Source organism: Nomia melanderi, unplaced genomic scaffold, assembly GCF_051020985.1.
Source record: "Nomia melanderi isolate GNS246 unplaced genomic scaffold, iyNomMela1 scaffold0115, whole genome shotgun sequence".
Classification (NCBI taxonomy): Eukaryota; Metazoa; Arthropoda; class Insecta; order Hymenoptera; family Halictidae; genus Nomia; species Nomia melanderi.
The window spans coordinates 10,096-30,069 of NW_027475230.1; the positions used below are offsets into that span (position 1 = coordinate 10,096).

General features: G+C 42.8%; 3 protein-coding genes across 6 annotated transcripts; 2 read left to right on the forward strand and 1 right to left on the reverse strand.

The window, feature by feature from the left end:
- The first annotated feature begins 514 nt into the window (after window positions 1–514).
- Window positions 515–15,890, forward strand: Rab23 (RAS oncogene family member Rab23). Of its 4 annotated transcripts, none has more exons than XM_031972420.2 (6): window positions 515–927; window positions 6,941–7,062; window positions 9,980–10,142; window positions 11,529–11,608; window positions 11,861–12,054; window positions 14,629–15,890. In XM_031972420.2, exons 1-6 carry the CDS (start codon window positions 895–897, stop codon window positions 14,757–14,759), a joined length of 723 nt encoding a protein of 240 aa, XP_031828280.1. In that variant the 5' UTR covers window positions 515–894; the 3' UTR covers window positions 14,760–15,890. The 4 variants fall into 4 exon arrangements, with proteins under 4 accessions (XP_031828280.1, XP_076230240.1, XP_031828283.1 ...); XM_031972423.2 differs by lacking the exon at window positions 515–927 and adding an exon at window positions 1,713–1,823; XM_031972424.2 differs by lacking the exon at window positions 515–927 and adding an exon at window positions 1,877–2,160.
- On the reverse strand, window positions 13,976–18,457 carry LOC116425142 (BAG family molecular chaperone regulator 2). Its single transcript, XM_031972425.2, has 3 exons — window positions 17,841–18,457; window positions 17,332–17,444; window positions 13,976–17,227 (listed from the first exon to the last, which is right to left on the reverse strand). Exons 1-3 carry the CDS (start codon window positions 18,049–18,051, stop codon window positions 16,991–16,993), a joined length of 561 nt encoding a protein of 186 aa, XP_031828285.1. The 5' UTR covers window positions 18,052–18,457; the 3' UTR covers window positions 13,976–16,990.
- Window positions 18,458–18,919: 462 nt separating this feature from the next.
- Window positions 18,920–19,893, forward strand: RpL38 (ribosomal protein L38). Its single transcript, XM_031972426.2, has 5 exons — window positions 18,920–18,995; window positions 19,167–19,199; window positions 19,461–19,521; window positions 19,611–19,733; window positions 19,822–19,893. Exons 2-5 carry the CDS (start codon window positions 19,197–19,199, stop codon window positions 19,860–19,862), a joined length of 228 nt encoding a protein of 75 aa, XP_031828286.1. The 5' UTR covers window positions 18,920–18,995; window positions 19,167–19,196; the 3' UTR covers window positions 19,863–19,893.
- The last annotated feature ends 81 nt before the right edge of the window (window positions 19,894–19,974 follow it).

A 19,974-nucleotide genomic window follows, 5' to 3' on the forward strand; every position in this document is an offset into this window, starting at 1 on the left:
TGTATTTTTTGTTTTCAATGCTTATTAACACGAATGTGCTGCATTTAATATTTATTGTAAATACCATACGAAATACATTCAGCAGCGTATGTATAAGATCCGAATGATATATTTTGACTGAGAAAAACTGTTCGAATCGCATAAGAAATCAGAGAGACGAGCCTGCTACTATTGTATTTTACTGTGAAAACCGTTCCATCGATATAACATGAAATTATTTGTTCGGTGAGGCAGCGTGTAAATAAAGAATAATTGCAATCTCACTTTCTTCGAAATAATTCATTGAGAAAGGACGAGACTGTACATGATTCCGGCTGCATCGATCGAAAGTGCAAGCGTTCGGCGCTTCGTTTCGCTGACGGGCATGAAAAGGTTATGGATCAATTTTGCTCTTGAACGATTGCATCCATACTAGATTTCAGTGAACCAAGAAATGGACCAATCAGAGGTCCGTTGCGTGAACAAATAGGTTGCCGTCGATGTCGCGTTCCATTTAAAATTGAACGAACGAACAAATCAGTTGTGTATCGTAGCGGTTGGTAGCTGTTTCCAAGCTTCCGAAAAGTCACTAGAGAAAGTTACCGAGAACGGTCAGTGACGGCAGGTGTCTCGTACAGGTGTTCAGTCAGTTAGCGGCGCGTACTCGCGTGTCCGGTGCGTGCGTTGCTCTTTCGTTAAACTGTTTTCCGCTCGTTGGTCGACAGTAAAAAGAAACGCGCGTGAGTTTTTATTCAAAATTTGTAACAATGTTTCGGTCGCGATGTGAGGTGGTCGAGTCGAAATATCGGGAAAGGTGATCACAGCTAACAGTAGAGATTTTCACACGAGAGATCAACGGCGGACATCGCGGGATATGTTGTAGCTGGATATTATGCTAATCGCGTTACGGTCAGAATGCGGGAGGAAGAACTCGAGATATCGCTCAAGGTGACGAAAAATCCGATTCTCATTTTTCCTTGGATAATATTCATTGCGGGAAATTCATTCGATTGCGGTTTCCTTTCGCGCCGAATCGAATCGAATCGAAACGACACGATACGACATGAAACGAAACGAAACGAAACGAAACGAAACGAAACGAAACCAGACGAGACTTTTTAATTGCCGCGTCCCGAATCACATGGGAATACATTTCACGCGACGCTTCTCCGATCAGGGCCAACTAGAATTTATTTCTTTACGGCAAGTTCAAGCGCGGTTTTACTCCGATTCGCGGTTTCTCCAATGAAATGCCAAAGAAAAATAGAGAAATAACACGGAGAGTAAGATATCGCGAAACGCGCGTGCATTTCGGCAAGATTTGAAATGAAATTTCATAAACGCGTATGCGCGGTGACAGATCGACATTCTAATGTACACACACGAAGCCGGTACTCTATAGGTTAGGAATATCAATCTTTCGACTTGCCCAGGTTTTTACCTTGTTCGCGCCAAGTCGAGAAACGATACGGTTTCAAAGAAACATTTTCCTAGTCTAATCGTTCGAAATGCTTAATTATCGGCAGCTGGTCTTGGTTGTTGCGCCCAACAGTAGAAAGAAACACGGAAAAGAATGGGACATCGAAACTGTCAATATCGATCAATGTCTTTCTTCGTGAACACGAATCACTCGAATTGAAATAGTAATGTCTCTATTAAAAGATACGGCATGTCCGTGCAACAATGCCCATGTTGGAAGCCATTTTGATTTCATTGGTATTTGTAAACAATGTCACAGATCGGTGATCTACACGCGAAAAGAACTATTCGATACTATAGTATACTATATACGGTTTAGGCGATGATATGGAACGATTGTGGTTTATCTTTCGATCGCTATAACGGTACTTACACGCTGATATTTTCCTAAGGAACACTCATCGAAGAGTATGCAACACTTTCAGTGTTTTTATTCTTCATAGTTGGAGCAAACAACTCTGATCGTTTTATTTCGTCCGCAGAATCGAATTACCGCTTTTCCGAGTGTGAAATAGCCACCGACCGAAAGTGAACATACGAAATATTCTAAAATAAATATTACACTTGGAATTTTAGCGGGAGAAATATCGCGGGAGTGTGCGCGAGAGATCGAAGAACGTTTTATTCGTGTTTTATTAAGTGAAACCGTGTGTCGGTGTGCTCTACGATTTGGTACCGTTATTGTTGGTAACATTTTACTCGGTATGGTATGCGGGACTCGTTTCGTTAGAATTCGATGGTTCTCGTAATGATATCTTTTTTATCTGAGCGGCAAGGAAATGTTAACGGTGAATAGGTCATCCCAACGATTAAATCAACCAGTGAAAGAAACCTGTTGGTTAATGAATAATTCCTACGTATCGGAATTCTCGGTGTTTCGAGGCCAATCGTGAAATATCAAAGTAACGTGGAACGAACTCGTTAAGGGTGTGTTCTCGGTACCTGGCGAATCGTCCGAATTAAAGTATTATCGTACGAATTCTAATATCGCGTTCTCGGTGTTCTATCTCGCACGATCCTGAGTGTTAGGCGTTAGCAACGGGTAAAAACCGCGCACTGCCGATCAAATTAGGAAGGCAGGGGTTGCGCGCAGCTGTTCGAGAAATTCGCATGATTAACATACACCGGTTTAATTGGTGTGCCGCTCGTTTCCAATAACTATCGCGGTTGAAAATAATAATTAACCGGACGCGCAGGAGAACGTAATTAAGATCGAGACGGTCTCGTTGATACGATGTATCTCGAAGCCTGTCTAAAAACCTCGAAACGCGCGCGGTCATCGAGAAACGGCCATAATAAACTCTCCCTCGAGCGTATTATCGGAAGTGGTTTAAACCTTTCCAACAATATTCGTATTTCAGCACCGTCCGCGATTCTCGTTCTCTTTCGAGAGTTAATGCTACACAAATAACGTTGCGGATCAAACTCGTTTCGTTCCGACTAATTCACTGGAGTTTGCTACCACAGAGATTTCCCTATAGATTAGGCTGTTACGACGATAAAGGAACGGAGACGCGCGACGATTCGGTTGATTTCGACAACGTTACCAAAAACGAACGGTACATTCAATTTGGCCGTCGGCCGCAACCGTGCTATTCGCGGGAATATTTTCTGCGAGCTACCGCCGTTTACGATACCCATAAAAACTCGGAAGAATCTTTGCCCGGATCCGAGTAAATCGGGGGCTTCCTGTTTCGTTAAGGTATAATCCCATTAAAGCGTACAATTTACAATGGTACACACTGACTAATAGTAATAATAATAGTAATAGTAATAGTAATAGTAATAGTAATAGTAATAGTAATAGTAATAGTAATAGTAATAGTAATAGTAATAGTAATAGTAATAGAATTTCGATCGCGCAAACGGATGCGAAAGCATAGTTGCTTGAAATAGAAAGAGCGGAGAAATTGGTTAACGTTCCGGTTGAAGACGCGTAGAAGAAAGAAGCTTTGTTAAAATTCTTGCGGCACTCTAGTCGGTGCGTTAAAAAGCTTCCATTAAACGCGAAGGCAGCCAAAGGACAGGAAACGACGAGCAAACGCATCAGGGTCCCCCGAAGGACATCTCCATTTCCCGTTAAATAGAGCATCGCGATTTGTTTATCTGGCAGACAGCCGCTTTTCGAATAAGTTCAATGTCCTGCCGCGTAAGGTAATTCAAGGTCATGCACGCATAACGAAACGTACCTACTTCGAGGCCGATGTCGAGAAGTTGAAGGACGAAACGATTTACATCTAGAAGAACGAGGATAATACGAGAACTATTTCCGAAGAGTTGCTCGAAGATTATAGGGAAGGGAATTAATTAAGGAACACACGGTCGAACGGAGCGCGAGCGTTCCACCGTATATATCTGTTTCATTGCTCTCGCGTCTTCCGGTGTGTACCGTGGCGGGATCGATTTTTTCAAAATCCGCGCGATTACGACTCGAATAGTTGTTCTTCGTTGGCACGCTGGATAATGTTATTCTTGCCCGGGTATCAGAGTTACTGTTACAACAGGCGAGTTTACAACGCGAAACGAACAAAAAGAACTTACGACTCGAACGTATCGACGTATCAACGTATCAACGTATCAACGTATCAACGTATCAACGTATCAACGTATCAACGTATCTACGTATATCATTCGATAAGATCGATTCCTCGATTGCTCTCGATATTTCGTTCCGCTAACACTGGGAACGTTCGTCGAGTCAGAGTTCCAACGAATAAACACGGATCGTCTCCTCGCATCCCTGTCACTCGATCCTCATCCTCGGGAATGCTTGTACGCGATATTGCTCGAGAAAACTATCGGAAACGAAATAAACGTGTTTCCAATGAAAACGAACGTTTCGTTTAAGACTGTGTCGATAGGTATCGTCTTTCGTACGGTGTCACCCTCGAATTGGCTCCTTTTTAGTAGGCCACCCTGTACAGTCCCCCCACAGAAGTTCGATTCGGTGGACCGGTTCGGAAGGACACGGGCCCTTATCGACTTAACCCACTTCTCGCTTTAGGCACACACCGTTATCTCGATTATTTGGCGGAACAACGATTTCAAGTACAACGCCTCGAGCGGCAGCGATCCTGGATACTCGTTCCTTTTACCGATTCCTACCCGGGATTGGAACCTGTAGTCCGGCAAACGAACCGTCGCGAATCACGTAAATATGCAAATCGGGATTTTCATGTGACGCGGGACCGATGCGCACGCATTTATTTAATACAGGTTTCTTCGTTCTTTGGGCCTAACGCGTTCACGGCATGCCCGACCGTGAAACTTGCCGTAGTCAAAAGTTTGATAACGTTTCGCTTGTGTCCGGAACCCATCGCGGATCGGAATAAACTAATAAATAAACGATTCATCGTTAATTCGGCTAATTGGTTTGTGTAACAGCGAATAAGAAACAATCTGGATACACGTATATATGTCGTATATTAGGAAAATAGAATCGCTGGCCGACGATTCGAGACTTTGCGGCGGCGTCTGCAACGTTCCCTCGTTCGGAATCGCGTACTTGGAGAACGTTAACGCGAAAACCACCGTGAGCTATTAATTAAATTAAACGTATCGCAATAAAGACGGGGCTTTGCGATATTGGCGCGAGAGCGTATTCGTAATTAACCGCTTCCGCCGTTTCTTCCGCCGTTTCTTCCGCCGTTTCTTCCGCTGAAATTACAGCCAGCTGGTAACTGTACATGAAAAACTGTTAATCAACCTGAAATCACGAAAGCCATTCACACGCGGTTCGACCACTTTTCCCGGTATGTCGCGGCCATTGTTCGCCTCTTTCGCGTCAGAATTAACATGGCCTGCTGATAATTCCATTCGGACAGGTTCCTCCGACATATGCGTGAACCATTAGCGCGAGAATATTCTCAAATGGACCGCGCTTTCCTTCGGCTTGTTCTTCGCGGCACGTTCTCGTCCCATCTGTTTCCAACAAACGCATCGTTTCCTCCGGTTCGATGGACGCGCCAGCGTCATTCGTCTTGATCCCGGAGAGATTCACTGATTCGCTTCTCCGCGCAATCGTTAATTTTCGATCATTTTGTCTTTCGACGGTCGGGTCGAGTCGTTTCCTAGAAGGTTTGCTAAGTGTACGCGCGCAGCTGGTTAACGGTTCGACTTGTGCCAGTGCTTCCAAGTTTTTCGAACGGGCGGCGCCGATTTCGTCGATCCGATGGGACGATCCACGAAAGTGGAAATTTGCATAACCGTGCGCGGTCTAATAGGGCCTAATTACGTCTCGAGAATAGGTGGCTTTAATGGGGACATTAATCATTTGGAAGGAGGTCGCAGATGTGATCGTCGTATGGCGTAACTGCTCTATCGTCGTTCGCTATTAATAATCTTCTCTTCTCTTCCCTTCTCGTTTCCCGGTTCCATCGGAGACGCGGCGGCGAACCGATTGTTCCAACCTCGAAAACCGTTTCCCGCGCCCTTATCGACCATTTCCGGCAGCCATGTCGGAACGGCGAGTTGGTCTCGCATAAGAGTCGGTCCGCGCACCTTAATCGTTTCGATCGGCATTCGGTTTTCCGCCATCGTCGCGTTAATAACTCTATTACCGCGTCCCCTGCATCTTTCACTTTTACTACTTCCACTATTAATCCGCTGTTTTTCTGGTAATCCTCTTGTTCGCTGGAACGCGATGAACGCGATGAACGCGACGATGTTAGCTTTTTCTATTCGATCGATTATTTATTCGCGTCGTTCCCTCGAGTTATCGGTTCTAAAATTCGCGAGAGCAGGGGCAGCAACCTGCCCGAGCAAAGAAGCTGCCTCCTCGCTTGCCATGCGTCGCGACGCGTCGGCTCGAAATTAACCCAAATTCTACGCGATAGCATTCGTTACTTTTTTATTAGCTACTATCTCGAGTCTATCGAGCACGACACCGTTCGCCGACACGAGACCGCCGAGTTGGTTGGACGCTGCTGACGCGAACGCCGACAGAAATATTTCATCGAGCTCGAAACAAATCCGAAGAAAGTCCCGCGTGAAATTCATTACAGCATTCGTTTATCCCCTTTCGTGCTCGACCTATAGCTTTTAGAAAGTCTACGAGCAAACCACGAAACCACCTTCGATCCGCTCGAAATTCGTCCCAATGACGAATAGCGGTAAACTCTCGAAGACCGATAATTCATCGAGTTAGCCTGGAATTTTTCGGAAATCGTACATTCGAAACCTATAAAAGTCGTATTAACGGTGAAAAGGACACAGTTAACCGCGACAGACGGGGCTGTTCCGCAGGCAACCTTGAAAACCTTGAAAACCTTGAAAACCTTGAAAACCTCGAAAACACCTTTCCTCCTCGAAGAGACGATCGAAGAAATAATTTGACAACGAGCCGTAATATTTGATAAATCTAGTTCCTTCGAAAGAGTGGGCCATCTCTCCTCGACTTATCCGAGCGTGCGATCCTAATTGTCTGCAATATCGTCGATAGAGTTTTCCAAGATGTGCGTTACAGGGGAACGTTTCTTTGCAGGTGGTGATAGTCGGTAACGGTGCCGTAGGGAAATCATCGATGATCCAGAGGTTTTGCAAGGGGACGTACACCAGGGACTACAAGAAGACGATCGGCGTCGATTTCCTCGAACGGGAGATCGAGTGAGTAAACGCACAAGCCGGTCAACGTATTCTGATATCTAGGTAGCTTTTCAACCGTGTAATTCACCTCGAGGATCTTTCGACGGCGCGGACGTCCCGCGCGGAAAAAGGAACAAGGAAAAAGGAAAAGAGAAATAACGGCCGAATAATATCGATGCGAACGATCATCGAGCCGACGGTTTCTTCCCAGGCGTAATCGGATCATCGGTGAACCTTTATCGATCTCCCGGGAAAAATCCGTGCCGAACGAGTTTCGAGCTGACCAATAACGGGCAACTGCGCGTCGCTTCGTCAACCGATCGAGCAACACAGAGATATTTTCGAATCGTCGGTTCATTGGAATTGCAACGTCGAACCACGATTCTCAAAGTTCCAATTAACGGTTACAATTGAAAGAACTCAACGATCGTGACTGGCTGCGATCGATGAAGTTCATGTTTGTTCGCTGATCGTCAACGTTCACCGAAAAAGTTCCTTTTCACTTTTCCTGCCCCCTTCGCCGAGCTCATGCTGGAGTTCGTCGATCGGAACGCACGATCTTTCATCGATGAATCCTTCGAAAATATCTCACGAACGGTGAGAATATTAATACGGTGAATAGAAAAACTGATTTTCATGGTGCTGAAAGTGTAGGAAGGCGGGCGGCAGCTGTACTCGGATGGTAATTAAAGAGTTAAAGAAGAATGCATAATAGGTGTACGCTCCACGAGTATACATACGCTCGCAGAGTTAATTACGTTCCGCGGGAGACGTCCCGGTCGCTCGGCGCGGCCGTCCTCTTGCCGTCCTCTCTTGCCGTCCTCTTGCCGTCCTCTTGCCGTCCTCTTGCCGTCCTCTTGTCGTCCTCACGCCCTCTTGCCAAAACAAAAGTCGGACAAGTATGCTACCTTCGTTGTAGAGATCAGACTATTCAGAATCATTTTCTATACAACATCTATTTATACCACTGATTAATAACTACAATGTTCTCGCGGGCGAACATCACGGAAAATTCAAAAGAAAATAATCACTTTTGACGATACGATTCTTAGTATACTCTATGGTACTCAAGTAGGTCCTTGCATACACTATTTATAGCGTTCCGACAATGAGTTATAGTTGAAATAAGACAACTAGGCAAGAGCCGCTTTCCGCAATAGCCTTGTTAAAACCGCGAGTCGTAACTCGGATAAAGCAATCCGGCTAGAAAATGGCGGCGCAGAGAGGGTCCGAGTCCGAAACGAGCGGACGATCCGATTAGCCCAGGACGGAACGGAAACGGTTTCTTTTTTCGGAACGTTCGCAGCTCGAAAAATCACGCGAACCGGAAGGTCGCGCACGGACCCCTCCATCGATTAGAACCCTCGGATTATAAACCTCGGCCGACGAGAGTACGGCACGGACGTTAAATGAAATCGGATGGAAGTCTGTCGTGACGAAGGCCGCTGCCCGGGCTGTCCCGTATTTCAACCGACTGATGCGTATGCACGAACCTGCTTATTTTACCTCTTTTTTACCCTTTTCTTCTCGTTTTCCGGCGATTCCAGTGCTCGTAGCCGTTGCCGTTCTTATCGTTAATACCGCTGTACACGCGCCATCTTTCTTTTACTTTTCGTCCGCCGACGGCGCAATCTTAATTATTCCAACTCTCGATTATTTCAACGAATGACGCATCGTTTTCCATTCGCTTCGCTGTTCTCTTTGGCGGTGAAGAAATAAACGCGATTGAATCGATCGATCATAGGAAATAAACAAAGATTTTTCAACCTTTAAATTGAACAATTTGACCTTTTTAGACAAGATTATTAGAGTCTTTGCTCTATTGTCGTCTTTATATCGTCGAACGATTCGCTGGGAGCGGATAATCTATTAGCGGATCGTCGACTGCTGTCCGATCCGCGATTTTAAACGATCCGTTAAATAACACCGACAAGCTGTTACGAATTCATTGTAATTTCGACTGAGAATCGTGTCGCCGGTGTTGTGGGTCACGTGAGAATAGGCGCGTTGGAACGAACACACCACCGGATAAAGCGTGACAACAGAGCGTCTTCGACTCGAGCATTCTCGATCTACTTGAGCTGCGTGAAAAAGGAAAAAGAGAAAACTGGGCCGCGTTTCTCCCAAACGGGCCCATAACGCGGTTGCGCGATGAACCATTATCGCATTCCGTTATTAAATCCGTGGAATTCGTGCGCGACAGCCGACATACTTATTATATTGTACAGTTACAGTGTTTTCATTGATACCGTACTAAACACTGTACATAATATTATCGATTAACATCTAAATTGATCTTGTACGAAATAACCATCGCTTACCGTTGGTTAATCGTCTTCGAAAATCTGGTTGGAACCGTAGAACCATATTTTCTCGCGACCATCCATCGAGAAATCGAATTTCGGTAGTCTCTACTTCTCCTATTCCATTCCGACAGAGACGTCTGCGATCTCGGAGGGGCCGCTTAGTATATTCGTGCGTTCGCTGAAAGAGAGGAGGCGCTAAAAAGGTAGTTTCCTTTTGAAAAAGACGTAGACGAGTGCGGCTTGCCGGGCAGGCTAACGGAGACAAATCCACGCTAGGAAGTATCCCACGATAGCTCGTGTCGGGACGAATAAGAGGTGCGTTTCTCAAGGACTCGTGTAGAAACGTGCGCAGCTACACTCCGCATAGATAAAGACTCCACGGGTGCAACTGTACGCAGACAATTCACGCGCGGCCGACTATCGACGGAATTTCGAAGCGGTAGGACGAACGAGAATTCCCACTTGTGTCCATCCGCGACGACTTAATCGTGGATCACTGCTTTCAGGAGAGTTCCGTTCAGATTCGAATGCCGCGGAGCAAACGTGCAAGGAATCGGGAAGTTTCGGATCGGAAACGATCGAGACTGGAGATTCGAATTTTCCCCGAGGGTTGACCATTCTCTGTTCCGCAGGGTGGACGGCGAGGACGTCAGACTGATGCTGTGGGATACCGCGGGCCAGGAGGAATTCGACGCAATCACCGCGGCTTATTATCGCGGCGCCCATGCCTGCGTTCTCGCTTATTCAGCCACTGACAGAGATTCCTTCGACGCCATTCCTTCGTGGAAGCTGAAGGTAGGACTCGCGCCGCGCGCCAGACATACGCGCCGCGACGAACCGGTGCAAGCACGTTTCCGTAGGTAGTCGCGGCGGATGCTGGAATGTGAAAGTGAAGGTGCCATTAAAGCAGGGGCTGATTTTAAGTCGCTACGCGTCGCCACGTTTCCATTGCCATTCCGCTGACGCTGTATCATTCGCCGGTCGAATCTCCTCCGCTCGGGCTGTTCGCTAGCCGATAATCCGATCTTGTCGCTCGCGAAAGCTCTCGCGAAAGCTCTCGCGAAAGCTCTCGCGTCGCGAACCGATTTACCTCGAAATCTGGGTCGGCGACAAATCGGTTGACGGATCATCCGTCGAGGGAACTTTCGACGGTGCCGTTGCATAGCACGCTAGATCGGAGAGTAAGCGAAACTCTCGCATAGTCCGGTTGCGTTTCGCCAGCCAGGGGGTGGAAGCTGCTGCACTCTTTACGCGAAAGAATACGCCATATTGTCAAGGTTAGGTTTCAACGATACGCCGGAATGGCGGAATCGATAATTGGCAAAGATCACGAACGATTTGCCGCGAGGGCCGGGCCAGAATCTCGAAAGATACGTGACTCGGCGCAAAGTAATTTGCATCGACGTATCGGCATGCACTTGGTTAGGCTGAAAAGAAAATACGAGCACGAATCCCCGAAGACGTCCGAGATCATCGGTCACGCTCTCGAATTCCTTTCGTAGAAACTTGTGCGTTCGCTTTTTTCTTCGACTGCGGAGAAACTGGCGGGAAATGGTGCAGCTGCGGCTGCGAACACGCAGAAATCGCATCCCACTGAAGGAGACGCCCCGCGCGTTTCCAGCGTTTATCCCCTTCTTTCCGGTCGCGGACGCGCGCGTCTGCTCCGAATAGTTGCAGTTTATTCGCCTCTGGTATCTGAATCGTAGCAGAGCACTCGATTCAAAAGTACTCGGCTGATAAGGCGCTCGAAAATAAACTGTTCGTTAATAAGACATTCCATTTCTGCCGTCCATTTCTACCGTGTATACAGCGATTACAATCGTCCGGAATACATCGAAGCGAAACGTTTGCCAGGAGTATTAACTTCTTCGAGCCTGGCGCGCGCGCGTTTACTCCCTTCAATTTAAAACACGAAATTAGAAAGCAGTTTCACCTGCAGTTACCACCGACGGACGGCTCCCGGTTTTCTATGTTTCCTGTGCAATTTGAACCTGTAGTCGTAAAATGACGAAAGTAGCAAGATGCTTTTAATCGATTTCGATGAATGAATTATTCCACGGATCGTTTAGTAGAGGAAAAATATATTTATACGTGTACGATCGAGATAGCGCATAAGATACCGCCTAAGATACCGAGAATACCGATAAATCCGATAAGAAGCGTCTGATTTTGGTTTCACAGGTGGAGAACGAGTGCGGCGAGATTCCCACGGTCCTCGTACAGAACAAGATGGACCTGGTCGATCAGTGTGTCATTGATCCGTAAGCGTGGCATCCGATTACAAAGACACTAGCTTTACGGAACGCGTGAATTTTACGCATATTCGATTCTATCGATAATACCGTGTATACGAACAATCGTTTATCTTTAAACCTCCAATTGCCAACCTCGAAACGAACGAGCATCGATTTGTTCAGGAACGATAGAACAAACTGTAAAACGAACCTCCGTAAACCTAGCGTTAATTACCAGCCGTAATTTCGAGCAGTCTCGAGCACAGCGTTCCTTTTCAGGGACGAGGCGGAGAGGCTAGGCCGCGCGCTCGGCTGCAAGCTGCTGCGAACGTCTGTGAAAGAGGACGTCGGCGTTATGAGCGTCTTCCGGCACCTGGCGTCGCGATGTCTCCACGAGATGCGACGCTGCGACGACGATTATCAGGACGACCTGAGATTGTACTCGTCCGGGCCTAGGTCACCTTCCGTAATAAGTGAGTGCGGACCAGTTCACCCGACGCAACATTGCTGCGCATCGATCGAACCGACCTTCGTTTCGACCGACGCGACTTTCCCGATCACGGGTTCGCGAATCTCTCATCTGTCGTTCGAGAGTTTCATTTCACTCCTCGATGGCATTTCGTCTTGTCGTTCGGTCAACGATATAGCATGATTCGCTTCGAGTTGCGTATTCGAGGCAACTCTATTCGAGAGAGCCAGTTGTTTCCCCTCGGAAACAGTATTCCTCGTTGATTCTACTTTTGCCAGGTTTCCTCGACTTTACTCGGCCACTGTATCCTAGCAACTCCTCTGTACGAGGAGTCTAGGTTAACACTGGATCGTCCAGATGGTTATATGACTCGCATTCTTGATTTCTTCTTTTACAGTTATTGCGAAGAAAACAGATGCTTTCTAGAGCAGTCGCTATAGAAAAGAAAGTGATTTAGCGATCCGTAAACTGAATTGCCACTGAATAATCTCGATGGACGGACTCTCGGAGTTTCTAGAAAGATTTCGTTTCTTTCGCTCTTCTCGATTAAGAGATAGATTAGAAATCCGAGGAATTTCGAAATAAATCGGATGCGAACGCGCGTGTAGACCGGCGTGCGACAGAATTTGTACCAGCCGCGGCTGAACAATGTAGTCCGATGCCGGTTCACGCGTGGTCGATCCAACGTATTCGTCCGTCGGTCGTTTAAGTCTGGTAATGGCTGTGCGAAAAGAACGGTGTGCTTTCTTGGAAACTCCACCGTGGAGATGATGCATAATGTATTAACTGTGCCGGATACGCACGCTTCTACGTACGGTGCAGCTCGATCTCGCCTCTGTTCGCCTAACAATACCGTCATCGCTGGACTGCGAACATTCAAGATCTTCATCTTTGTATTATCGTTTAGAAGCGATTCGCAAATTTTCAGGGGCCAGTGAAATCTAACGATTAATCCCGTCAGTGGCTCGCTAGAAGGCGAACAGAGAAATTTCATATTTCTGTGTTACGATATTTCTACCGACAGAAATAATATATTCGGTTCGACAGTGAATTTTCGCAATCGAATTTTCCTACGACCCACGGGAAGACGAGTTCGTCCGTCGTCGTTTCTTCCGATCGATCTCCCGAACAAGTTCAACATTCGAACGATCCGGTGGAAAGGATAAGATAAGGGGTGGTTGAGCGTTGGCCCAGATTTACCAGGTGGTCTGCCCTGGTCTCTCGGCACTTGACCGGCAGTCACGTGTGCATCTATATAGATCAGCAGGTTCTCTTTCGCCTCGAGCAGGGACGCATTCGATGAGCCGATTGGACAGGTGTACGCGTATGTAGGCTGACGGAAAGAACGCTGCTTCTCAGAAATATCTTTAAAGCACAGGAGCCTTGTTCCACTTGAAATGATTTCTTTGCGCGTTTCACGCGGACACAGTTTTCTCCTCGTGGGTTTAGTCGTTTCTCGAACACCCTCTATAATTTTACGGTTTAACGAACATGTTCAACATCTTTCGTGCCGGTTGAAGCTTCCGGTTTCCGGTGAACGCTTCGAAAGTTGATTAAAATGTCGAGTCGTAACATATTGTATTCGTGATCGTGACTCTTTTAGTCGTGACGTTTTTTTCTTCCGTTGTTGTCAACGCCGAGACACCAGTGGTTCAGCCGAGCCGGAGAGCTTCGAATGCGTTCCTGTACGATACAAGTACATCTTCCGATCGCGTGACTGCTGGCATCGATCTTGATTCTTGAATAACGCGATGGTGTACGGTCCGTGTGCGTTCACACGTGTGAGACAGGCATACGGCCGAATAACATTTTCCACTGGCTGTAATGGCTACTGGAAGAACTTTTCGCTCTCTACGTTACTACCCTGTTATACCCTTTCCGAGGGCAGAGGACGAACGAAAGGATAATAAAAAGGTTGCTCGATATCGTGTCCAAGTACCGTTTTATTGAAAAACAAAAATTATACAAATAACTGGCTAAACGTTTACAATCTATACAGGTAGTCTACTCGGTGTAAACGGTCGTTTACATTACCCGCTACTAGAGACCAAACACCGAAGCTTTGGGACCTTCCCCCACTCTCCGTCTTCAATGCTCTCCCTAGCCTATCACAATTAGTACTCGTCAGAAAGGAAGTTAGGGTCCCATAGTTTTTCATGGAAACTTATATCCGTTATACGTGATAATGCGTATAATATGAATACTACAGAAACGATCTGTCCTGTACCGACTATCGTTGTTGCATCGCGTATAAGTAGCTGTTCAAAAAGGTCTAGTCAGTTGTTAATATTACAATATTATCATTGGTATCGTAACGTTCCGATCAATTATCATGATAGACACACTGGTGAGAATCGTTTACGTGGAAAATATTAATCGGTCGGCTGCAAAAGACGAGTGTAAGAAATATCGTTACATCCTTTCCTCCCAGCGTATCCGTTCCAAAGAGGAGAGACAGGTTCTTCCCCCGTGATCGATGGAACCGATGCAACAAATTGTACTATCAACTGGAAAACAATCCTTTATTTGTCCTCTTAAAGTTATGAAAATATATAGATATTTCTATGTGTCGTTATAGGTGCTTTTAGTCCGAACGGATCCACGTGTGGTCGAAGTACGGGGAACGGTACAATCGTTTTGCGGCCAGGAGCCAAGGCGAAAAACCACAAGAAGAGGAATTTTGTGAAAAACGCCTGTAGGCTACTTTAGTCTTTGCGTGGATAAATACGTGAAAAGCTGTTTACTGAAGCTGAATTAATCTTTAACCATGTACAGACTGATATATATATATATATATATATATCATATATATATATATTCATATTTATGAGAGATGGATATAAACCTACGTATATCGTGTTGGTAATCGGTTCAACGATTTACGATTGATCGTGTAAGTAGGTATAACTCAATTAGGTATGCTGCATTTCTTTAATTAAGCTCGGACATTCGATTCTCTTCGAGAGATTTCAACGTAACGCGACTCGCGCGAGTACTCGCCTAAAAGCAACAACGGAGCTGCGAATTTAGAACATTTACATAGAATTAGAAGAATGAGATTTTACATGCAAAGAATCTTACGCATTTTTATACATGGATCGTTTTTATTGAATTCCTTTTAATTCACCGATGCTATTATAATAAATGCACTGTGTAAATATTTCTAAGGTTAATTCCCACTTCCACTTGAAGCACATAATCGTTTAAATTCAAGTATTTTTCTTCAGAGACATTTCGTATTCGAATAAACGTATTACTTGTACGTGTGAAAGGCGAACGTTTATCAGGAGGAGTATAGTGTTCTTACTCTTTTTATGCACATACAGTCAATATAATTGTAATAAGCGATCAATCTAGGTAATACGTAATATATTACGTGGTAATGTTTTTGCTAAAAATATCTTTCACATTAAAAGATCTTTTAAATCGTTTTCATTTTTTATAGACGTTAATTTATATGTAAACAGATATCAATGTACTGGCTAACCAAATATTCTACATAATAAGAAAAAGAGACACGCGTTGTTGGAAACCAATCTTTCGTTCAACGGTGACAACGAGAAATAAATAAAAACTAAATGTTACGGCTTTTTTTTTAACAATCTGTTTCAATCGACACCTCGAAGAGCACAAAGTAAACAAGTTCTGCAAACTTTAATAAATGCTATCCTGTTTTAGTTATAAACAATGCTTTATTTCTTTTATTTGTATCACATACGAAAATGTATTGCACGCTAATTCTGAACTTGAAACTTATAGTAAAATTGAACGAATGTACCATGCATAAAGTATACATTATTTAGAATTATAAAAATAAGTGAATAAAGATTATATGAATAATATGGTCTGGCACCATTGCTAACAATAAAACTATTTAGGTACACGGTATAAAAGAAAAAAGAAAAAAGAAACAAGAGGAAAGGAAACAGAAAAAAGAAATGGATTTTTCGCATAAACTAAATGTTCTCTTAAAATTATGCCAGATCGTACATAGAATCCTTATCCGTTTTCTTAATAATTTTAATATGTAGTAAATTATTCAATTTAATTGTTTCATCTACAGTACCACAGTAAGTAAGTAAGTAAGTAAGTAAGTAAGTATGTAAGTAAGTATGTAAGTAAGTAAGTAAGTAAGTAAGTAAGTAAGTAAGCAAGTAGAAACATATCATGGAATTTATTAAAATACGAACAAGTTCAAAGCTAGATTCGGAATATAGAAATTATATTCGGTTTCCTCAAATAGTTTTACCAGTGCTCTGAATTATAGGAAGCACTATAATTTTACGTAATCAGGAATAATTGTTATTACATTGAGGGCATGTTAATATGACTAACCAGCAGTCACATATTTATCATATCCACACAAAGATCAAATTGAGCGCAATTCTAATAATGCGTGTGTTCTTGTGTTTTAGAATTGAAAAAAGGTCATAAAAATATACTTTGATTTACTAATACCAAATCATTAAAGTCACCTCGACGTAAAACATTATGCTTTGTACACACATGTTGTACTGTATTAAGTTTCTAAGAAGGCTGTTCACTTTGTTATAGTTCCATCAATGATAATATTAGAATTGTTCATTGCAAATTTTCCAAACAAATATCAAAATATTCATAAAATTTTATAGTAATTTTGTTACTACACTCCACTATGATGCGCAAATACAAATATAAAGTGGACAGAAGCTTAGTTGCGCAATGGTGAGTTATAGAAAATCATGGTATACATAGAGAAGATAATATAATCGTTTGTTACGTGTAATACCTTTCTCTATATTTACCGTACAACACCACCATTGAATTTCAAATAAGCACCCTGGTTTAATTAGCTTTCAGTTTCATCGAATCTCCGGTAGAACAACTAATATAGCTTAATTGTTCGCTTCAGGAGTAACTTATCTGCTGCTATTTTAAAATGTATTGCTCAAAGTGTGTCTTCATAGTAGCTGAATCGTATGCATTTTATCAATGTAATCCAACAAGCCCTGCAGTCTCTTCTTTACTCGTTTCTGATCCTCCATGGTACATCCAAGAATAGCAGTTTCAAAGTTCTTATCTGACAAATCACAGCCATGCGAACTGGTACAAGCATTCATGAAGGACGTGCAACGTTGTCGCGTCATAGCTGGATCATCTCGAAGACTAATTATTAAATTATCAATCAAACCATTTACCTAAAATTCATCCATAATAATAGGTAGTTCGTTCTTACACGAACAAAGTATAGATTAATCCATCTTATCGGTTAGGTTATTAATACGGTACAACCGATACACACCTGATGTAACGCTTCCTGCTGAATATGATCTCGTTGAATTCTCACCAAAACATCGACCGATAAACATCTCATGGACAATCTCTCTGCATACCTTATAACTTCGTCTCTGTCATCTGGATCGAAAATTTATATTTATATGAAAATGTCATAATGCACAACATCTAACAAGTCGTTAAAGTTTTTCTTAAGAATTTCAAGTAGAACGATTTTTAAAAACAAAAAATTTGATCGCATCTTTTTCAATGTATTTATTTACACATACATATATTTACACATATATCCAGAAATACATCGAATCTGTAGGCTAGTTAATTAATTAAATAAGCCTATCGGAAAAGGCCAACTATTCATCATCGTAACATAATTTGAACAAGAAAACAACAAGTTTGACAAGCGATAAATGAGAACATTCTACAAACATCAAGAACATCGAGAACATCGATGACGATGTTTCTAGGCATATCAGAAGCTGACCTTGATTTACAGAATAATATCATATAAACACTTACTTTCTTCTAATACGGTCAAAATTTCATTGTTTCTGAGCGTATCTAGGGTAGTCAAGAGAGTGTCTTTCTCTTCCTCGAGGCGCCAGGCATCTTTTCTCAGTTGTTCTACGTGCACTTCGATCTGATCGAGAAGACTGACTAACCTCTCTTTCGGTTTACCTGAACCGTCACAATCAGCACTTTCTAAGATATGTGGTAACGGGGTATCCATTTGTTACAAAATTCTCAAAGTTACTCTGCGGCAAACCAACTCGCCACGTTACACGATTACAGAACTAACAATTCTGTTTACACAGGAAGCCGAACGGAAACGCGTTGATCCTGAATTTATTCCTGTCGTCGGAATCCTTTGCGCACACTGTGCCTACTAGTAATCGTGATACAGAAAAATGACTGACGACTAAACCCACACCAACGAATGCCCGTGTTCTCTGTGTGCGCGTACGTGACTGATACCTATGTAGAATTATCAGTCCACTTGCCGCCAAATTTAAACAGTATTTCCGTTGCGATTCTTTCGTTTTCTTCGTATCGCAAGATTAACAGGAACAAGGGAATTCGCTGAGATTTCCAACGTCGCGTATGCAATTAAACAAGTTAAACCATATTTATTTATGATCATTATAATATTAGATCTTCTTCGATTGAACAGTTACCGAGATCTCTTTCTGTGATTTTCGCAGGCGACTCTAACGATCGTTTCGTGAAATATACGGACGAAGTACGGACGAGGTACGGACGAGGTACAGCAGGATAGACGTAAGATGTAACATTTCGTCGAGCGCGACGTTACCGATGATACACGAGATTTTAGTTAGTAGGAATCGGATTAGCTGTATACTTCATTTTTGCTAGGAGTGTGTCATATGTTTTAGCGGCAACGAACAAGGAGCGTACGTTCAAACGATGATAGTAGTATTTATTCGACAGAACTTCGTAACAATGCGATTTTTATTCATCAATAATGATTTACAAAATAGCTTTCTATTATTAGTGAAATAAAGAGTTTTCCACATTTTTATATCATTTTAAATTGATCTGTATTTTATTTGTACTAAATTATCTGCTTATTAAGCTTCTGGTGCTGATTTGATCCAAGTTGTATTGTACAACCTTCGTATCGCGACATCTCTTTTCCGGTATTAAGTTGACAGGGTACGTGTTATTTTTTCTAGACGATTTCACAAAATCCACTTTTTAATAAAGAAATCCCTTTTCGTTTCACATTCATATTAATAACTGCTTTTATAATACAATATTCTTAAACATCCTATGGAAATATTTTTATAATTTGATTATATTTAAATTGTTTATTTTACCTTCTAGGTTATCTGGTTCGCCCTCTTATCGTTCATAATGGTGAGTGTGAAATTTCTTATAATATTAACACTAATATTCTCATTTCTCCAATATTACATTCATTCTTTTCATAGTGTAAAATAATTTGTTCTGATTAATTTAATACGAGTTACAAGGAAATTGATCGAAACAGGATAACTTAACCTCGTTGCAATGATCAAATAGTTTTGACAATAGGTTTGTTTACTGTTCCTTTCGTACGAGAGGAATTTATATGTTTTTGAATAATTTATACATACTTATTTTTGTAACTTTTTACAGCCACGTGAGATTAAAGAAATCAAGGACTTTCTTCTGAAAGCCAGGAGGAAAGATGCAAAATGTAAGTGCAGTTTGATTTATATAGTATGCTGTTAATTATTTGTATGGCATCCGATAACTTACCGTTCTTTTCTCGTTACAATTATGTAGCTGTTAAGATCAAGAAGAATGCTGACAATGTTAAATTCAAGGTTCGTTGCTCAAGGTTTTTGTACACACTTGTGATCACCGATAAGGAAAAGGCAGAGAAATTGAAACAATCTTTACCTCCAGGTATACATTTATTCAAATTTAATTTAAATTTAAATTATACATAAAATCTGTAGTTTACGTTTAATAATTAATCCACTCTCATTTTCAGGTCTTCAAGTGAAAGAAGTTAAGAGGAGCGAACGTATGTAATGAATCGAATAAAGTAATTTTTTAAAATGTACATACGTTTAATCGTCCGTTCGTTCATTGTATCGATAGAATAAAAGATTATAAGGGTGTCGAAAGGAAATGCAACTGCGTT

Coding starts and splice junctions, on each gene's coding strand:
- RpL38 (XM_031972426.2), top strand. Junction 19,522..19,610: donor CAGGAGGAAAGATGCAAAAT/GTAAGTGCAGTT, acceptor ACAATTATGTAG/CTGTTAAGATCAAGAAGAAT. Junction 19,734..19,821: donor GAAACAATCTTTACCTCCAG/GTATACATTTAT, acceptor TCTCATTTTCAG/GTCTTCAAGTGAAAGAAGTT.
- LOC116425142 (XM_031972425.2), bottom strand. CDS start 18,051: ATGGATACCCCGTTACCACATATCTTAGAAAGTGCTGATTGTGACGGT. Junction 17,445..17,840: donor TTTGACCGTATTAGAAGAAA/GTAAGTGTTTAT, acceptor TTTTCGATCCAG/ATGACAGAGACGAAGTTATA. Junction 17,228..17,331: donor AGCAGGAAGCGTTACATCAG/GTGTGTATCGGT, acceptor GATGAATTTTAG/GTAAATGGTTTGATTGATAA.
- Rab23 (XM_031972420.2), top strand. CDS start 895: ATGCGGGAGGAAGAACTCGAGATATCGCTCAAG. Junction 928..6,940: donor AACTCGAGATATCGCTCAAG/GTGACGAAAAAT, acceptor GTTTCTTTGCAG/GTGGTGATAGTCGGTAACGG. Junction 10,143..11,528: donor TTCCTTCGTGGAAGCTGAAG/GTAGGACTCGCG, acceptor TTGGTTTCACAG/GTGGAGAACGAGTGCGGCGA.